Source organism: Salvelinus alpinus, chromosome 26, assembly GCF_045679555.1.
Source record: "Salvelinus alpinus chromosome 26, SLU_Salpinus.1, whole genome shotgun sequence".
Classification (NCBI taxonomy): domain Eukaryota; kingdom Metazoa; phylum Chordata; class Actinopteri; order Salmoniformes; family Salmonidae; genus Salvelinus; species Salvelinus alpinus.
In genome coordinates this window covers 28,417,208-28,430,874 of record NC_092111.1, presented here as the reverse complement: position 1 = coordinate 28,430,874, position 13,667 = coordinate 28,417,208, and the positions used below count along the sequence as shown (strand labels likewise).

General features: G+C 44.2%; 1 protein-coding gene across 2 annotated transcripts in view; it reads right to left on the bottom strand.

The window, feature by feature from the left end:
• adgrb2 (adhesion G protein-coupled receptor B2) overlaps positions 1–13,667 on the bottom strand; it is a 511,200-nt gene that overhangs the window by 161,965 nt on the left and 335,568 nt on the right. For both annotated transcript variants that reach the window (XM_071368561.1, XM_071368562.1), the window contains exons 8-12: positions 13,648–13,667; positions 10,933–11,127; positions 10,588–10,656; positions 6,588–6,696; positions 6,104–6,250 (exon numbers count right to left, since the gene is read on the bottom strand). The exon at positions 13,648–13,667 is cut by the window's right edge and continues 87 nt beyond it. In XM_071368561.1, coding sequence (XP_071224662.1) covers positions 6,104–6,250; positions 6,588–6,696; positions 10,588–10,656; positions 10,933–11,127; positions 13,648–13,667 — 540 coding nt within the window. The remainder of the gene's footprint in view (positions 1–6,103; positions 6,251–6,587; positions 6,697–10,587; positions 10,657–10,932; positions 11,128–13,647) is intronic.

Sequence of the window (13,667 nt, the reverse complement as noted above, 5' to 3'; positions counted from 1 at the left end):
CGACATGCTATTGAGATCCATTGCAGCTGTAAGTTAAGTGTAAGTCAAGGGTCAACTGTTGCAGGGGTTGTGTTATAGTGCTGGGTAGAAATGAATAAACCATGTTGTGTATCCATTTCTTTATTACACCCTGAACTTCTGGCCTGTCATTGGATCATTATCTTTTATGAGGTTGAATGTGTGTGTGTGTACTGTATGTGTGAGTGTGAGCTAGTGCATGGCTCTATGTGGTTATCTGTGTGTGTATGTGTGTCTTAGCCTCTCTATATATCTGGGTCAGTGTCATCCTATGGATCAGTGAACAAGGCTGGTCTTGGGCTGTGGAGCAAGTCATGAGCCTATCATAGGCCAGTGTGTGTGTGCGTGTGCGTGAGTGTGCGTGTGTGTGTGCATGCGTGTGTGTGCATATGTGTGTGTGTGCATGTGTCCGCACTTGCACTCTGTCTGTGCTACAGCATGTCTTGAGCCTATTGAGCCTATCAGTGGGACTGTCTGTGGGAGAATGGCTTTGATAAGAGGTGTAATGACCAAACACGTTGATAAACATCCGAGCACTGGTCACAATGAGCTCTCTGCATGGCCACTCTGACCTCTCATCAGCAGCGTCATTCTCTTGCCATCACTCTGACTATACAGGATGAGACAGAGGGAGAGAAAGGCCCTGTCAGAGAGGGGGGAGGCAGAGAGAGCGATAGAGAAAGTGATAGAGATAGAGAAAGGGAAGGAGAGAGAGATATAGATGGTGAGAGGGAAAGACAAATAGAGAGAGATGGAGAGCGAGAGAGCGAGTGGTTGAGAGAGAGAGAGGAGCTGTGTCCTCAGAGCCAGACAGAGACCCCAGACACTGCTGACACCATTGCAACCTTTCATGGGGATGGCAAGAGGCACACATGAAGTCAGTGTGTGCATGTGTGTGTGTGTGCGTGTGTGTGTGTGTGCGTGTAATTTCCTGTGGGGCCTTTGTTATTCTGAGGGAGCAGAGGTCAGGATCAGAAACAGAGATATACTCATCTCTTTCTCTATGTCTGTCTCTCTGTCGACTTTTACCCCAAATTCTCCCCCAAATCTTTGCTTTCCAACCCGTGTCTACAGGGAATACAGGTTGATTGTGAGCTGTGCAGATCCATTTCCCATTCCTCTCAAAATGTTTTGAAAAAGCTGTTGCGCAGCAACTCACTGCCTTCCTGAAGATTAACAATGTATACGTAATGCTTCAGTCTGGTTTTAGACCCCATCCTAGCACTGAGACTGCACTCGTGAAGGTGGTAAATTACCTTCTAACTTATTATGGATGCAGGGGCAGTATTGAGTAGCTTGGATGAAAAGGTGCCCAGAGGTGCCCAGAGTAAACTGCCTGCTCCTCAGTCCCAGCTGCTAATATATGCATATTATTAGTCTATTTGGATAGACAACACTCTGAAGTTTCTAAACTGTATGAATGATGTCTGTGAGTATAACAGAACTCATATGGCAGGCAAAAACCTGAGAAAGAAATCCAACCAGGAAGTGGGAAATCTGAGGTTTGTAGGTTTTCAACTCATCGCCTATCGAATACACAGTGGAATATGGGTCATTTTGCACTTCCTACGGCTTCCAATAGATGTCAAAAGTCTTTAGAACCTTGTCTGATGCTTCTACTGTGAGTTGGGGCCGAAAGAGAGGGGATTGAGTAAGGTCTGTCATGAGCTGAACATGCGCTGACCATGTTCGTTCATGTGAGAGCGAGCTCTGTTCTATCGCATTTCTGAAGACAAAGGAATTCTCCGGTTGGAACATTATTGAAGATTTATGTTAAAAACATCCTAAAGATTGATTCAATACATAATTTGACATGTTTCTACTGACTGTTACGGAACTTTTTGACATTTCGGCTGCTTTTAGTGAACGCGCTTCGTGACTTTGGATTTGTTTACCAAACGCGCTAACAAAAGTAACTATTTGGACATAAATGATGGACATTACCGAACAAATCAAACATTTATTGTGGAACTGGGATTCCTGGGAGTGCATTCTGATGAAGATCATCAAAGGTAAGTGAATATTTATAATGTTATTTCTGACTTCTGTTGACTGTACAATATTGCAGGTACCTCTATGGCTTGATTGGGCTCTGAGCGCCGACCTCAGATTATTGCATGGTTTTTGCTTTTTCCGAAAGCTTTTTTGAAATCTGACAAAGCGGTTGCATTAAGAACAAGTTTATCTTTAATTCTATGTAAAACATGTATCTTTCATCAAAGTTTATGATGAGTATTTCTGTTATTTGATGTGGCTCTCTGCAATTTCTCTGGATATTTTGGAGGCATTTCTGAACATGGCGCCAATGTAAACAGATTTTTGGATATAAATATGAACTTTATCGAACAAAACATACATGTATTGTGTAACAGGAAGTCCTATGAGTGTCATCTGATGAAGATCATCAAAGGTTAGTGATTAATTTTATCTCTATTTCTGCTTTTTGCGACTCCTGTCTTTGGCTGGAAAAATGTGTTTTTCTGTGATTTGGTGGTGACCTAACATAATCGTTTGTGGTGCTTTCGCTGTAAAGCCTTTTTGAAATCGGACAATGTGGTGGGAATAACAAGAAGTTTATCTTAAAAATGGTGTGAAATACTTGTATGCTTGAGGAATTTTAATTATGAGATTTCTGTTGTTTGAATTTGGCGCCCTGCACTTTCACTGGCTGTTGTCATATCGATCCCGTTAACGGGATTGCAGCCCTAAGAAGTTTTATTGGCGTCAGACCAAGGCTCTGCATCTGTCGTCTTGCTCCTAGACCTTAGTACTGCTTTTGATACCATCGATCACCACATTCTTTTGGAGAGATTTGAAACCCAAATTGGTCTACAATTTCTGGCCTGGTTTAGATCTTGTCTGCCGGAAAGATATCAGTTTGTCTCTGTTGATGGTTTGTCTTCTGACAAATCAACTGTACATGTCAGTGTTCCTCAAGGTTCCGTTTTAGGACCTCTATTGTTTTCAATATATATTTTACCTCTTGGTGATGTCATTCGGAAACATAATGTTAACTGCTATGGGGAAGATACACAGCTGTTTCGATGAAACATGGTGAAGCCCCAAAATTGGCCTCCATGGAAGCCTGTGTTTCAGACATAAGGAAGTGGATGGCGGAAAATGTTTTACTTTGAAACTCGCACAAAACAGAGATGCTTGTTCTAGGTCCCAAGAAACAAAGAGATCTTCTGTTAAATCTGACAATTCATCTTGATGGTTGTACAGTCGTCTCAAATATAACTGTGAAGGACCTCGGCGTTACTCGGGACCCTGATCTCTCTTTTGACGAACATATCAAGACTGTTTCAAGGACAGCTTTTTCCATCTACCTAACATTGCAAAAAATCAGAAACTTTCTGTCCAAAAATGATGCAGAAAAATGTATCCATGCTTTTGTTCCTTCTAGGTTAGACTACTGCAATGCTCTACTTTCCGGTTACTCGGATAAAGCACTAAATAAACTTCAGCTAAACACGGCTGCTAGAATCTTGACTAGAACCACATTTTTTTTATCATATTACTCCAGTGCTAGCCTCTCTACACTGGCTCCCTGTTAAGGCTAGGGCTGATTTCAAGGTTTTACTGCTAACCTACAAAGCATTATATGGGCTTGCTCTTACCTAGCTCTCCGATTTGGTCCTGCTGTACCTACACATATGCTACAGTCACAAGACGCAGGCCTCCTTATTGTATCTAGAATTTCTAAGCAAACAGCTGGAGGCAGGGCTTTCTCCTATAGAGCTCCATTTTTATGGAATGGTCTGCCTATCCATGTGAGAGACGCAGACTCTAAGTATTTATTGAAGACTCATCTCTTCAGTGGGTCCTACGATTGAGTGTAGTCTGGCCCAGGAGTGTGAAGGTGAATGGAAAGGCACTGGAGCGACAAACCACCCTTGCTGTCTCTGCCTGGCTGGTTCCCCTGTCTCCACTGGAATTCTCTGCCTCTAACCCTATTACGGGGGCTGAGTCACTGGCTTACTGGTGCTCTTCCATGCTGTCCCTAGGAGGGGTGTGTCACTTGAGTGGGTTGAGTCTCTGACGTGAGCTTCCTGTCCGAGTTGTGCTTCGGCAAAGTGGGTGGAGTTATATCCTGCCTGGCTGGCCCTGTCCGGGGATATAGTCGTATGGGACCACAGTGTCTCCCGACCTCTCCTGTCTCAGCCTCCAGTAATTATGCTACAATAGTTTATGTGTCGGGGGGCTAGGGTCAGTCTGTTATATCTGGAGTATTTCTCCTGTCTTATCCGGTGTCTTGTGTGAATTTAAGTATGCTCCCTCTAATTCTCTCTCTTTCTCTCTCTCTCTCTATCTCTTTCTCTTTCTCTCAGAGGACCTGAGCCCTAGGACCATGCCTCAGGACTACCTGGCCAGATAGCTCCTTGCTGTCCCCAGTCCACCTGGTCGTGCTGCTGCTCCAGTTTCAACTGTTCTGCCTGCGGCTATGGAACCCTGACCTGTTCACCGGACGTGCTACCTTGTCCCGGACCTGCTGTTCTCGACTCTCTCTCTCTCTCTACCGCACCTGCTGTCTCTAATGCTGAATGATCGGCTATGAAAAGCCAATTGACATTTACTCCTGAGGTGCTGACCTGTTGCACCCTCTACAACCACTGTGATTATTTCTATTTGACCCTGCTGGTCATCTTTGAACGTTTGAACATCTTGGCCATGTACTGTTATCTCCACTCTGCACAGCCAGAAGAGGACTGGCCACCCCTCAGAGCCTGGTTCCTCTCTAGGTTTCTTCCTAGGTTCCTGCCTTTTTAGGGAATTTTTCTGAGCCACCATGCTTCTACATCTGCATTGCTTTCTGTTTGGGGTTTTAGGCTGGGTTTCTCTATAGCACTTTGTGGCATCTGCTGATGTAAAAAGGGCTTTATAAATCAATTTGATTGATTGATTGATTGATTTGAAAAGGAGTTTAAAGTAGGACGTGAGACAATCGTTCACTGTTATGGTAGTATAATGATTGATTTGGGTTAAAAGCTTGGAGGATTCTAGGCTTGAAACCACCTTAAGATTGAGAATCTTATCTCTGACAGGGTCATGACCTCGAACTTTGTACAGATGACCAGGCTTGTTACTTTCTCTCGCTGTTTAGAGATTATATAAGAAAGTGTGTGTTTTGAAGACTTCTGACATAACATACTCTAAAGCCCTATTTGCACGGGACTACTATTACTATTGAAGGTTGGTTACGTAATTATTACCCTTTCATTTCTGTTCTTCCAGAGGACGATTCGGACAGCATAAGTTATACCAAACTTCCCCCTGTAAACATATTTTTTTCTTATTCCAAATGGACCGTTATGACCCTAGCCTGGAGGGTATAGGCGTGGAGATACACTATTTCAACTTGTCTAGGGATAGCCTTATTTTGGTTTTCAATTCAGAAAAGGCAGTAAGAACAATTAACTGTTTCCAGATTTTGAATTAACTGACATATTTGTCGATTTATCAATTCCTTGGCACAATATCATCCGCTTAATATTTTAAAAGAGAAGTAGGCACTGGGAAAGTTGATATATGACAACACAGATCATTTATCTGAAGGCTACATGCACAGCACTCTGTTTTAAGCAAACTGGGTGCAGCACCTGTTAAACTCTGTAATACCCCTCAAAACACAGGGGTGTCAATTCGCACAGGATATGTATTATCAGAGGCCCTTGGAGTTTCCTGAAAAACAGAATGTGTTTAGGGCTGGGATAATATCCTTCCCGCCAAGAAAAAATGATTGACATGGTAGATTTGGATGGGATTAATATTACGAATGAGCTGACCTTAATCTAGTCCTTAGGTTTAGGACAACCTGTATTACTCTTCACACACCTTGTGAGGACATCTTGACGTAAGTGTGGTGAGGTCAGGGAGAGTCTTCAGAGGATGTTTGAAGACACATTTCATTATGAGGAGTGTGATTATGATGATGAAGATGATGATGAAGACGCCGGCAACAACGACGATGGCGATGATGATGACAATGTAGACGACATCAATGAAGCTGCTGATGATGGCGATGTTGATGATGGCAATAATTCTGATGAGGACGACGATGATGATGAAGATCATGATCTCTCACCATCGGAGGTGAGGGTGAAGACTTCTTTGGGGATGTAGAGTTTGTCTTCAGCGGATCGAGCCCAGTCCTTCATGCCCCTCCTACCCTTCATGGGGAAGTTGATGTCACTGGACACCGCTGTCACGGGCTCTCGCTGTATCGTTATCACTATGGAGACAAAACATATTGTAATCACTATGGAGACAAAACAAATCGTTATCACTATGGAGACAAAACATATTGTAATCACTATGGAGACAAAACAAATCGTTATCACTATGGAGACAAAACATATAGTTATCCTTATGGAGACAAATACAAAACATGAGTTGACGTCCAACCAAAATAGGTAGAGATGTGCTGACTAAAGGAAAGGCAAATAATGTAACCAAAAAAATTAAGAATTTAGTTATTAACTTGGGAGCGTTGAAGATAAGTTTGAAAAATTATGTAAAGTTAAGGGAATTTTGCAACCCTACCTCTGAGTGTTAAATTGACTACTCACTGAGGTTGTTGGTGACCACCAGGAAACTCTGGAACGGTTTCTGATCATCTCCTATCAGATGGATGAAGTCCTCCAATATACGCATGAGATGGGCAGCACCAGGAGAAACCTGGGAAGGGGGAGAGAAGAAGGGAGGGAGAGAGAGAGAGAAAGATGGTAGGAGGGAGAGAAAGAGAAGGAGGGAGAGAGAGAGAAGCGGGAAGGGAGAGAGAGAGAGACACACAGACAGACAGACAGACAGACAGACAGACAGACAGACAGACAGACAGACAGACAGACAGACAGACAGACAGACAGACAGACAGACAGACAGACAGACAGACAGACAGACAGACAGACAGACAGACAGACAGACAGACAGACAGACAGACAGACAGACAGACAAAGGGGGAGAGAGAGAAAGGGGAGGGTGTAAGAAAGAGGGCAGGAGAGAGAAGGGGAGAGGGAGGGAGAGAGATAGATAGAAAGAGAGAAGGGGGAGGGAGCGAGAGAGATAGAGAGAGAAGGGGGGAGAAGGGTGAGAGAAGGAAGAGTGTTAGAGTGACAGAGAGAGAACAATATCATGAAATCGACTTTCTTTCATAAACAAATATTGAATGATGCACACTATGATGCATTGATGTATCTTGCTCTCTCTCTCATTTCATGCACCAAGCTAAGTATCTCTTCTGTTCCTGTTAAGTTCATGTTACCTCAAGGAAATGTCACAAGAAAGAATCACCAATAACCCCGCAGCTATTACCACCCAGAGCCTCCATCCTCCCAACCCATTACAACAGTCATTGGCTTGATCCTCTATCCAACCAACCCATTACAACAGTCATTGGCTTGATCCTCTATCCAACCAACCCATTACAACAGTCATTGGCTTGATCCTCTATCCAACCAACCCATTACAACAGTCATTGGCTTGATGCTCTATCCAACCAACCCATTACAACAGTCATTGGCTTGATCCTCTATCCAACCAACCCATTACAACAGTCATTGGCTTGATCCTCTATCCAACCAACCCATTACAACAGTCATTGGCTTGCTCGTACTCGTTAGCCCTGTATGCTAAGTGCAGCTAATTAGCACACATTGGACATAATGCCTTTTAGTGTACGTTGTTGGATTCAACATTTTGAACACTGAGATATACATAAATGATAGAGAAGAAGCATAGAATAAGAAGTGAAAGAGACTGAGTTTTATGTCAGAAGTAAAAGGTTCTCTGTAGGAAGACAGATTAGCTTTGGAATGTGTTGGGTGGAAGGGAGGAGAGCAACGTGTTGAGATAGGGGAGACAGATGGACATCTGTGGATTAGTGGAAGGAGGGGTTGAGGTCAGGAGGTGAGGACAGGTTAGGCTGCATCTCAAATGGCTCAGTATTTCCTATATAGCGCACCACTATTAACCATAGCTCTATAGGCCCACAGAAGTACCCTACGCCTTGACCTCTTCCTTCCCTCTCTCTCCAGATGAAATCCTGTGAAGTCTGGCCGGCTGACAACCTGCCAGCTAGACCCTATCCCCTCCTCCCTTCTCCAGACCATCTCTTGACCAGACTCATCCCTGACCACTGGCTGCGTCCTCTCGACTTCAAAATGGCCCAAGTTGATCCACTCCTTAAGAAACCAACACTCGACTCATCTGATATCAAAAACTATAGACCTGTTGATCTTTCTTTTCTTTTCAAAACACTCAAAAAGTCTCTGATCAACTCTCTCGTTATCTCTCTCAGAACGATCTTCTTGACCCTAACCAGTCAGGCTTCAAGACTGGTCACTCAACTGAGACTGCTCTTCTCTGTGTCACGGAGGCTCTCCGCATTGCCAAAGCTGACTCTCTCTCCTTTGTTCTCATCCTCATAGATCTATCCTCTGCCTTTGACACGTGAACCATCAGATCCTCCTCTCCATCCGCTCAGGGCTGGCCGTCTTAGGCTATGCACACTCTTGGATTGCATCCTACCTGGCGGGCTGCTCCCACCAGGTGGCGTGGAGAGGGTCTGTGTCTGCACCACGTACTCTCACTACTGGTGTGCCCCAGGGCTTGGTTCTAGACCCTCTTCTCTCTATACACCAAGTCACTCGGGTCCGTGATATCCTCACATGGTCTCTCCTATCATTCCTATGCAGATGACACTCAACTACTTTTCTCCTTCCCCCGTTTGACACCCAGGTGGCAACACACATCTCTGCGTGTCTGGCAAATATCTCAACTTGAATGTTGGCCCACCACCTCAAACTCAGCTTGGACAACACGGAACTGCTCTTCCTCCCGGAGAAGGCCTGCCCGCTCAAAGACCTCTCCATCACGGTTGACATCTCCACAGTGTCGCCCTCCCAGAGTGCAAACAACCTTGGCGTGACCCTTGACAACACCCTGTTTTTCTCCGCAAACATCAAAGCAGTGACTCGCTCCTGCAGGTTCATGCTCTACAACATCCGTAGAGTAAGACCCTACCTCACACAGGAAGCAGTGCAAGTCCTAATCCAGGCACTTGCGCTCCTGTCTGTACTATTGCAACTCGCTATTGGCTGGGCTCCCCGCTTGTGGAATCAAACCCCTGCGACTTAACGCAGCAGCCAGCCTGGTTTTCAAAGTTTTCTCATGTCACCCCACTCCTCTGCACACTCCACTGGTACTTACCCATGGAACTGCCCCTCCCTACCTTCAGGCTCTGCTCAAACCCAACACCCCAACCCGAGCACTCCGTTCTGCCACCTCAGGTCTCTAGGCCCTCCCACACAAAAAAACACTTAACCAGCACTTGCACTTGACTCCCCCCACACCCACCCCACCCCCCCTCTAGCTCTGACTCTACTTACCGCTATGTTTTTAAGGGAACATTTACTTTATATGCCTGTGATATGTGGTTGTCCCACCTACAGTAGCTAACTTAAGATGAATGCACTAACTGTATGTCGCTCTGGATTAGAGCGTCTGCTAAATTACAAAAAGTCAAATGGTGAAAAATAGTGCACTGCATAGGGAGTAGGGTGCCATTTGAGACAAAGCCTGTGTTATTGGTAACACATGGTCAAGTACGTTCATCACTTGATTGTTCTGCAGTGGCTTGCTTAGAGCATATCATCTCATTTGAATGGGTAAGACAAAAGATTGAAGTGCCTTTGAATGGGGTATGGTAGTGTGTGCCTGGCGCACCAGTTTAAGTGTGTCAAGAACTGCAACGCTGCTGGGTTTTTCACAGTAAATAGTTTCCCGTGTGTATCAAGAATGGTCCACCACACAAAGTACATCCAACGAACTTGACACAATTATGGGAAGCATTGGAGTCAACGTGGGCCAGCATCCAACCTTGTAGAGTCCATGCCCTGACGAATTGAGGCTGTTCTGAGGGCAAATCAGGGTGCAACTCAATATTAGGAAGGTGTTCCTAATGTTTTTCACACTCAGTGTATTTTTGGGGTATTATCTCCAGTGTTTACGCATTATTGTTTACTGACTACAGATGGCATATAAACCCAGCCTGACTCAAGGGCATGGAGGAGGGGGTCATATGCATTGTTTATTAACAACAAAATATGGACACACACACACACACACACACACACACACACACACACACACACACACACACACACACACACACACACACACACACACACACACACACACACACACACACACACACACACACACACACACACACACACACAACCACACACACACACACACACACACTGTCAGTACGTGCACACAGTATGGGGTATGATCCATCCTGAATGGTTAACAGGTGTGTTTTTACGACTCTTCTCACAATGACATAAACACTGCAATCAAATTCATCCAACCGTGACAGAGCCAGACACTCTGACACGGACGCACACACACACGCACGCACGCACGCACGCGCGCACGCACGCACACGCACACACACACACACACACACACACACACACACACACACACACACACACACACACACACACACACACACACACACACACACACACACACACACACTAAAACAACAGTTTAAAAGCCTACCTGGTGAGCGTCTTCCCATTTCTCTAGGTTTTCCATGTCCAACATGTAGCTGACTACCTGGAAGAATTTCTGAGGAGAGAGACGAAGAGGAGGGTTGAATTGTAGGGGAGCTGAGGTGTGTCATTGTGCATGCAACATGTAGGGATGTGTTTGTTTTGTTTATGTCTGTTACTTCCTGTAAGTGTGTGTATAGCCCACTTCACCCACCAGCACAATGTGTGTGTGCATGTGTGTCCTCCCCACCCACCTGCATGTCATCGGGAGCTCGGATGTCGGTTGCTCTCTTGAAGGTTTGTGTTTATGTGTGTGTATGTGTGTGTGTGTATGTACACCCTCCCCACCCACCTGCGCGTCGTCGGGTACTGGGATGTAGGTTGCTCTCTTGAAGGTGTCCGTCACATTTCGGAGAATCTCGGTGGAGAACAGGAGGTCACCGCTGTAATAGCTCCTCCTCTGTAAGAGCTCCAGGAGATTCCTCACGACCTGAGACATGCCCTCTCCAGCCAGGGTCCTCTGACCCTTCGCAAGATGCTCTCGCAACTGGAGACAGCAGGGGAGGAGAGGGGGGAGAGAAACACAGGTTAGAGACTGATGGTGGAGGGAGGTGGGGGCAGAGGGAGAGAGAGAGAGAGAGAGAGAGAGAGAGAGAGAGAGAGAGAGAGAGAGAGAGAGAGAGAGAGAGAGAGAGAGAGAGAGAGAGAGAGAGAGAGAGAGAGAGAGAGAGAGAGATGAAAATGAAAATGTATGTACTCACTACTGTAAGTCACTCTGGATAAGGGCATTTGCTAAATGACTAAAATATCAAATGTAAGAGAGAGAGAGAAAGAGAGATGGAGGCGAAGTAGAGAGTAGAGAAAGAGAGATCTGAGACCTCTGATCCATACAATAGTTAATCTTTCTCCTATATTTTTGCTTGTGGTGAGCAGATCTTGTAGGTAGGTATTTAGATAGTGAATGACATGAATGACCAGCACCTTGGTCAAGTACCTAATCCTCAGCCTTTACTTTATTAAGGACTTGTGCAGACATAAATGCCCTGTATAGATATTGGTTACTATTTGTATTTCACAATACTGCATGGCACTTTGACTGACTGTTATCCACACACTCATTTACACACACAAACCATTTCATGGAGGACAATAGATTCCAAACACACGCACGCATGCACACACACACACACACACACACACACACACACACACACACACACACACACACACACACACACACACACACACACACACACACACACACACACACACACACACACACACACACACACACAGAGAGAACGGTAATCCTCATTCACAACAGCAATCAAACCTAATGAACCACATCTCCATGCTAATGAAAGGTTAGCAGTTAGCACAGGCCTAGGCTAAGAGTGAAATCAACCAATCACAGCACATCTTATCACCCCCCCACCCCTGCTGGCTTCCATTATTGCCACGGAGACAGGAGGTCAGAGGTCACGCAGCAGGAAGTCAGCCAATGATTAACCAACGCATTCATTAATCAATGGATAAATGGAATAGCTCATTAGAGAGTGAGAGTGGTGACAATGTGACAATGCCACTCATTTTTATAGAAAGTTAATCAGGGCCAGTATTTATAAACCATCTCCGAGTAGGAGTGCTGATCTAGGATCAGGTCCCACCTGTTCATGTAATCTTATTCATTATTATTTAAACGCCAAAACTGATCCTATAAGCACTCCTACTCTAAAGAAACGTTATGAATACAATCCCACGTCTATTATTGCGCAAACAAGTAGGATGCGGGCAGACAAATCAATCATTTATTTCTGTTGCTGGGCCAGGTCAGTCTCTGAGAACAAATTGTATATTAATGATCTGTTTTGCTATTGAGTTTATTCATGCTCTAGGCTAGGCTGGCGAGGTTGGAAATAGCCACAGAAATAAATATTGAGGAAGTGGAAGACAGGCTAATGGCTACATAAGGTACATGTACATTTCAGATGGCTTAAAAATGTATCGGCGACTTTGTGACAATCCTCCACTTTCTTAACAGAAGGTACCGTAAAACGCTGATTCTCAAATAACTGCCTGTCCCTTTTAATAGCCGGGCAAAGACACATTTCAGCAAATAAACCCCTGTTTCAAACAAAGGCTGGGTCTAAATAAATGATTTATGAGGTTACCATGAATTACCATGAATTGTTTATGAGGTTTAATGTTTGATTTGTTGCATGAAGTAATTCACTAATGATTTGAAGAAACGATGGCAATCATCTGTTTTCATCACCAGTAAGAAACGGACAACCATTGGCTGCTAACAGTTGAGGCCTGCTAGCTAACTGGCAAGCACAAAAACAGTCAACAACTTCGGGAGTAGAGACCCCTACAAATCGTCCGATCGCCCTTTAGTGGCGAAAGTAAAAACTGCTGAAAATGCAGTCAAGGATGAGATTTTTTTTTATAGACGCATACTTAGACAAAATATGTGACACGGTGTCTACTGCCCTACAAAGGCAAAGTGCAGGAACTACCTAAAACAATGAATTGCAAAATCTGACTTCAAAGTATTTTTCTGTTTCGACAAACAGCAATTTCTGGTACTTCATGATATATTCTTATCGACTAGCTTTGTCTTTGGTCAGGAAAATAAATAGCACATTAATCATATAATATAACTGGCCATTAAAACAGATAAAATATTTTTGACCAAATTTGTAGTTACTGCACTTTGCCTTTGTAGGTCAGGGTAAATTATAACACATTAGAGCAGGAAATTAAGAAATTGATTAACAGCTGGAAGTGAACGCTGAATATAGCATTAACTATGCAAATGAGCTACATTTGTGTGGATTAACGAAATGGACACCTGGCTCAAATAGAAGCCAGTCTCCTATAAGCGCCTGTTGTGTTCAGTGATTTAAGCAAATAAACGCCCAGGCTATTAATTAAGTTTTCAGTTTTACTAAAATGCATTCACAATAACGTTGCGGCACAGGTGGCTCATTGAGCATGTAATACAATACAAACTATATCTGAATACATAAGATGTGAATAGAGAGAGCGTGAAAAAGGGACTTACAGATAAATGTAAATATCTGA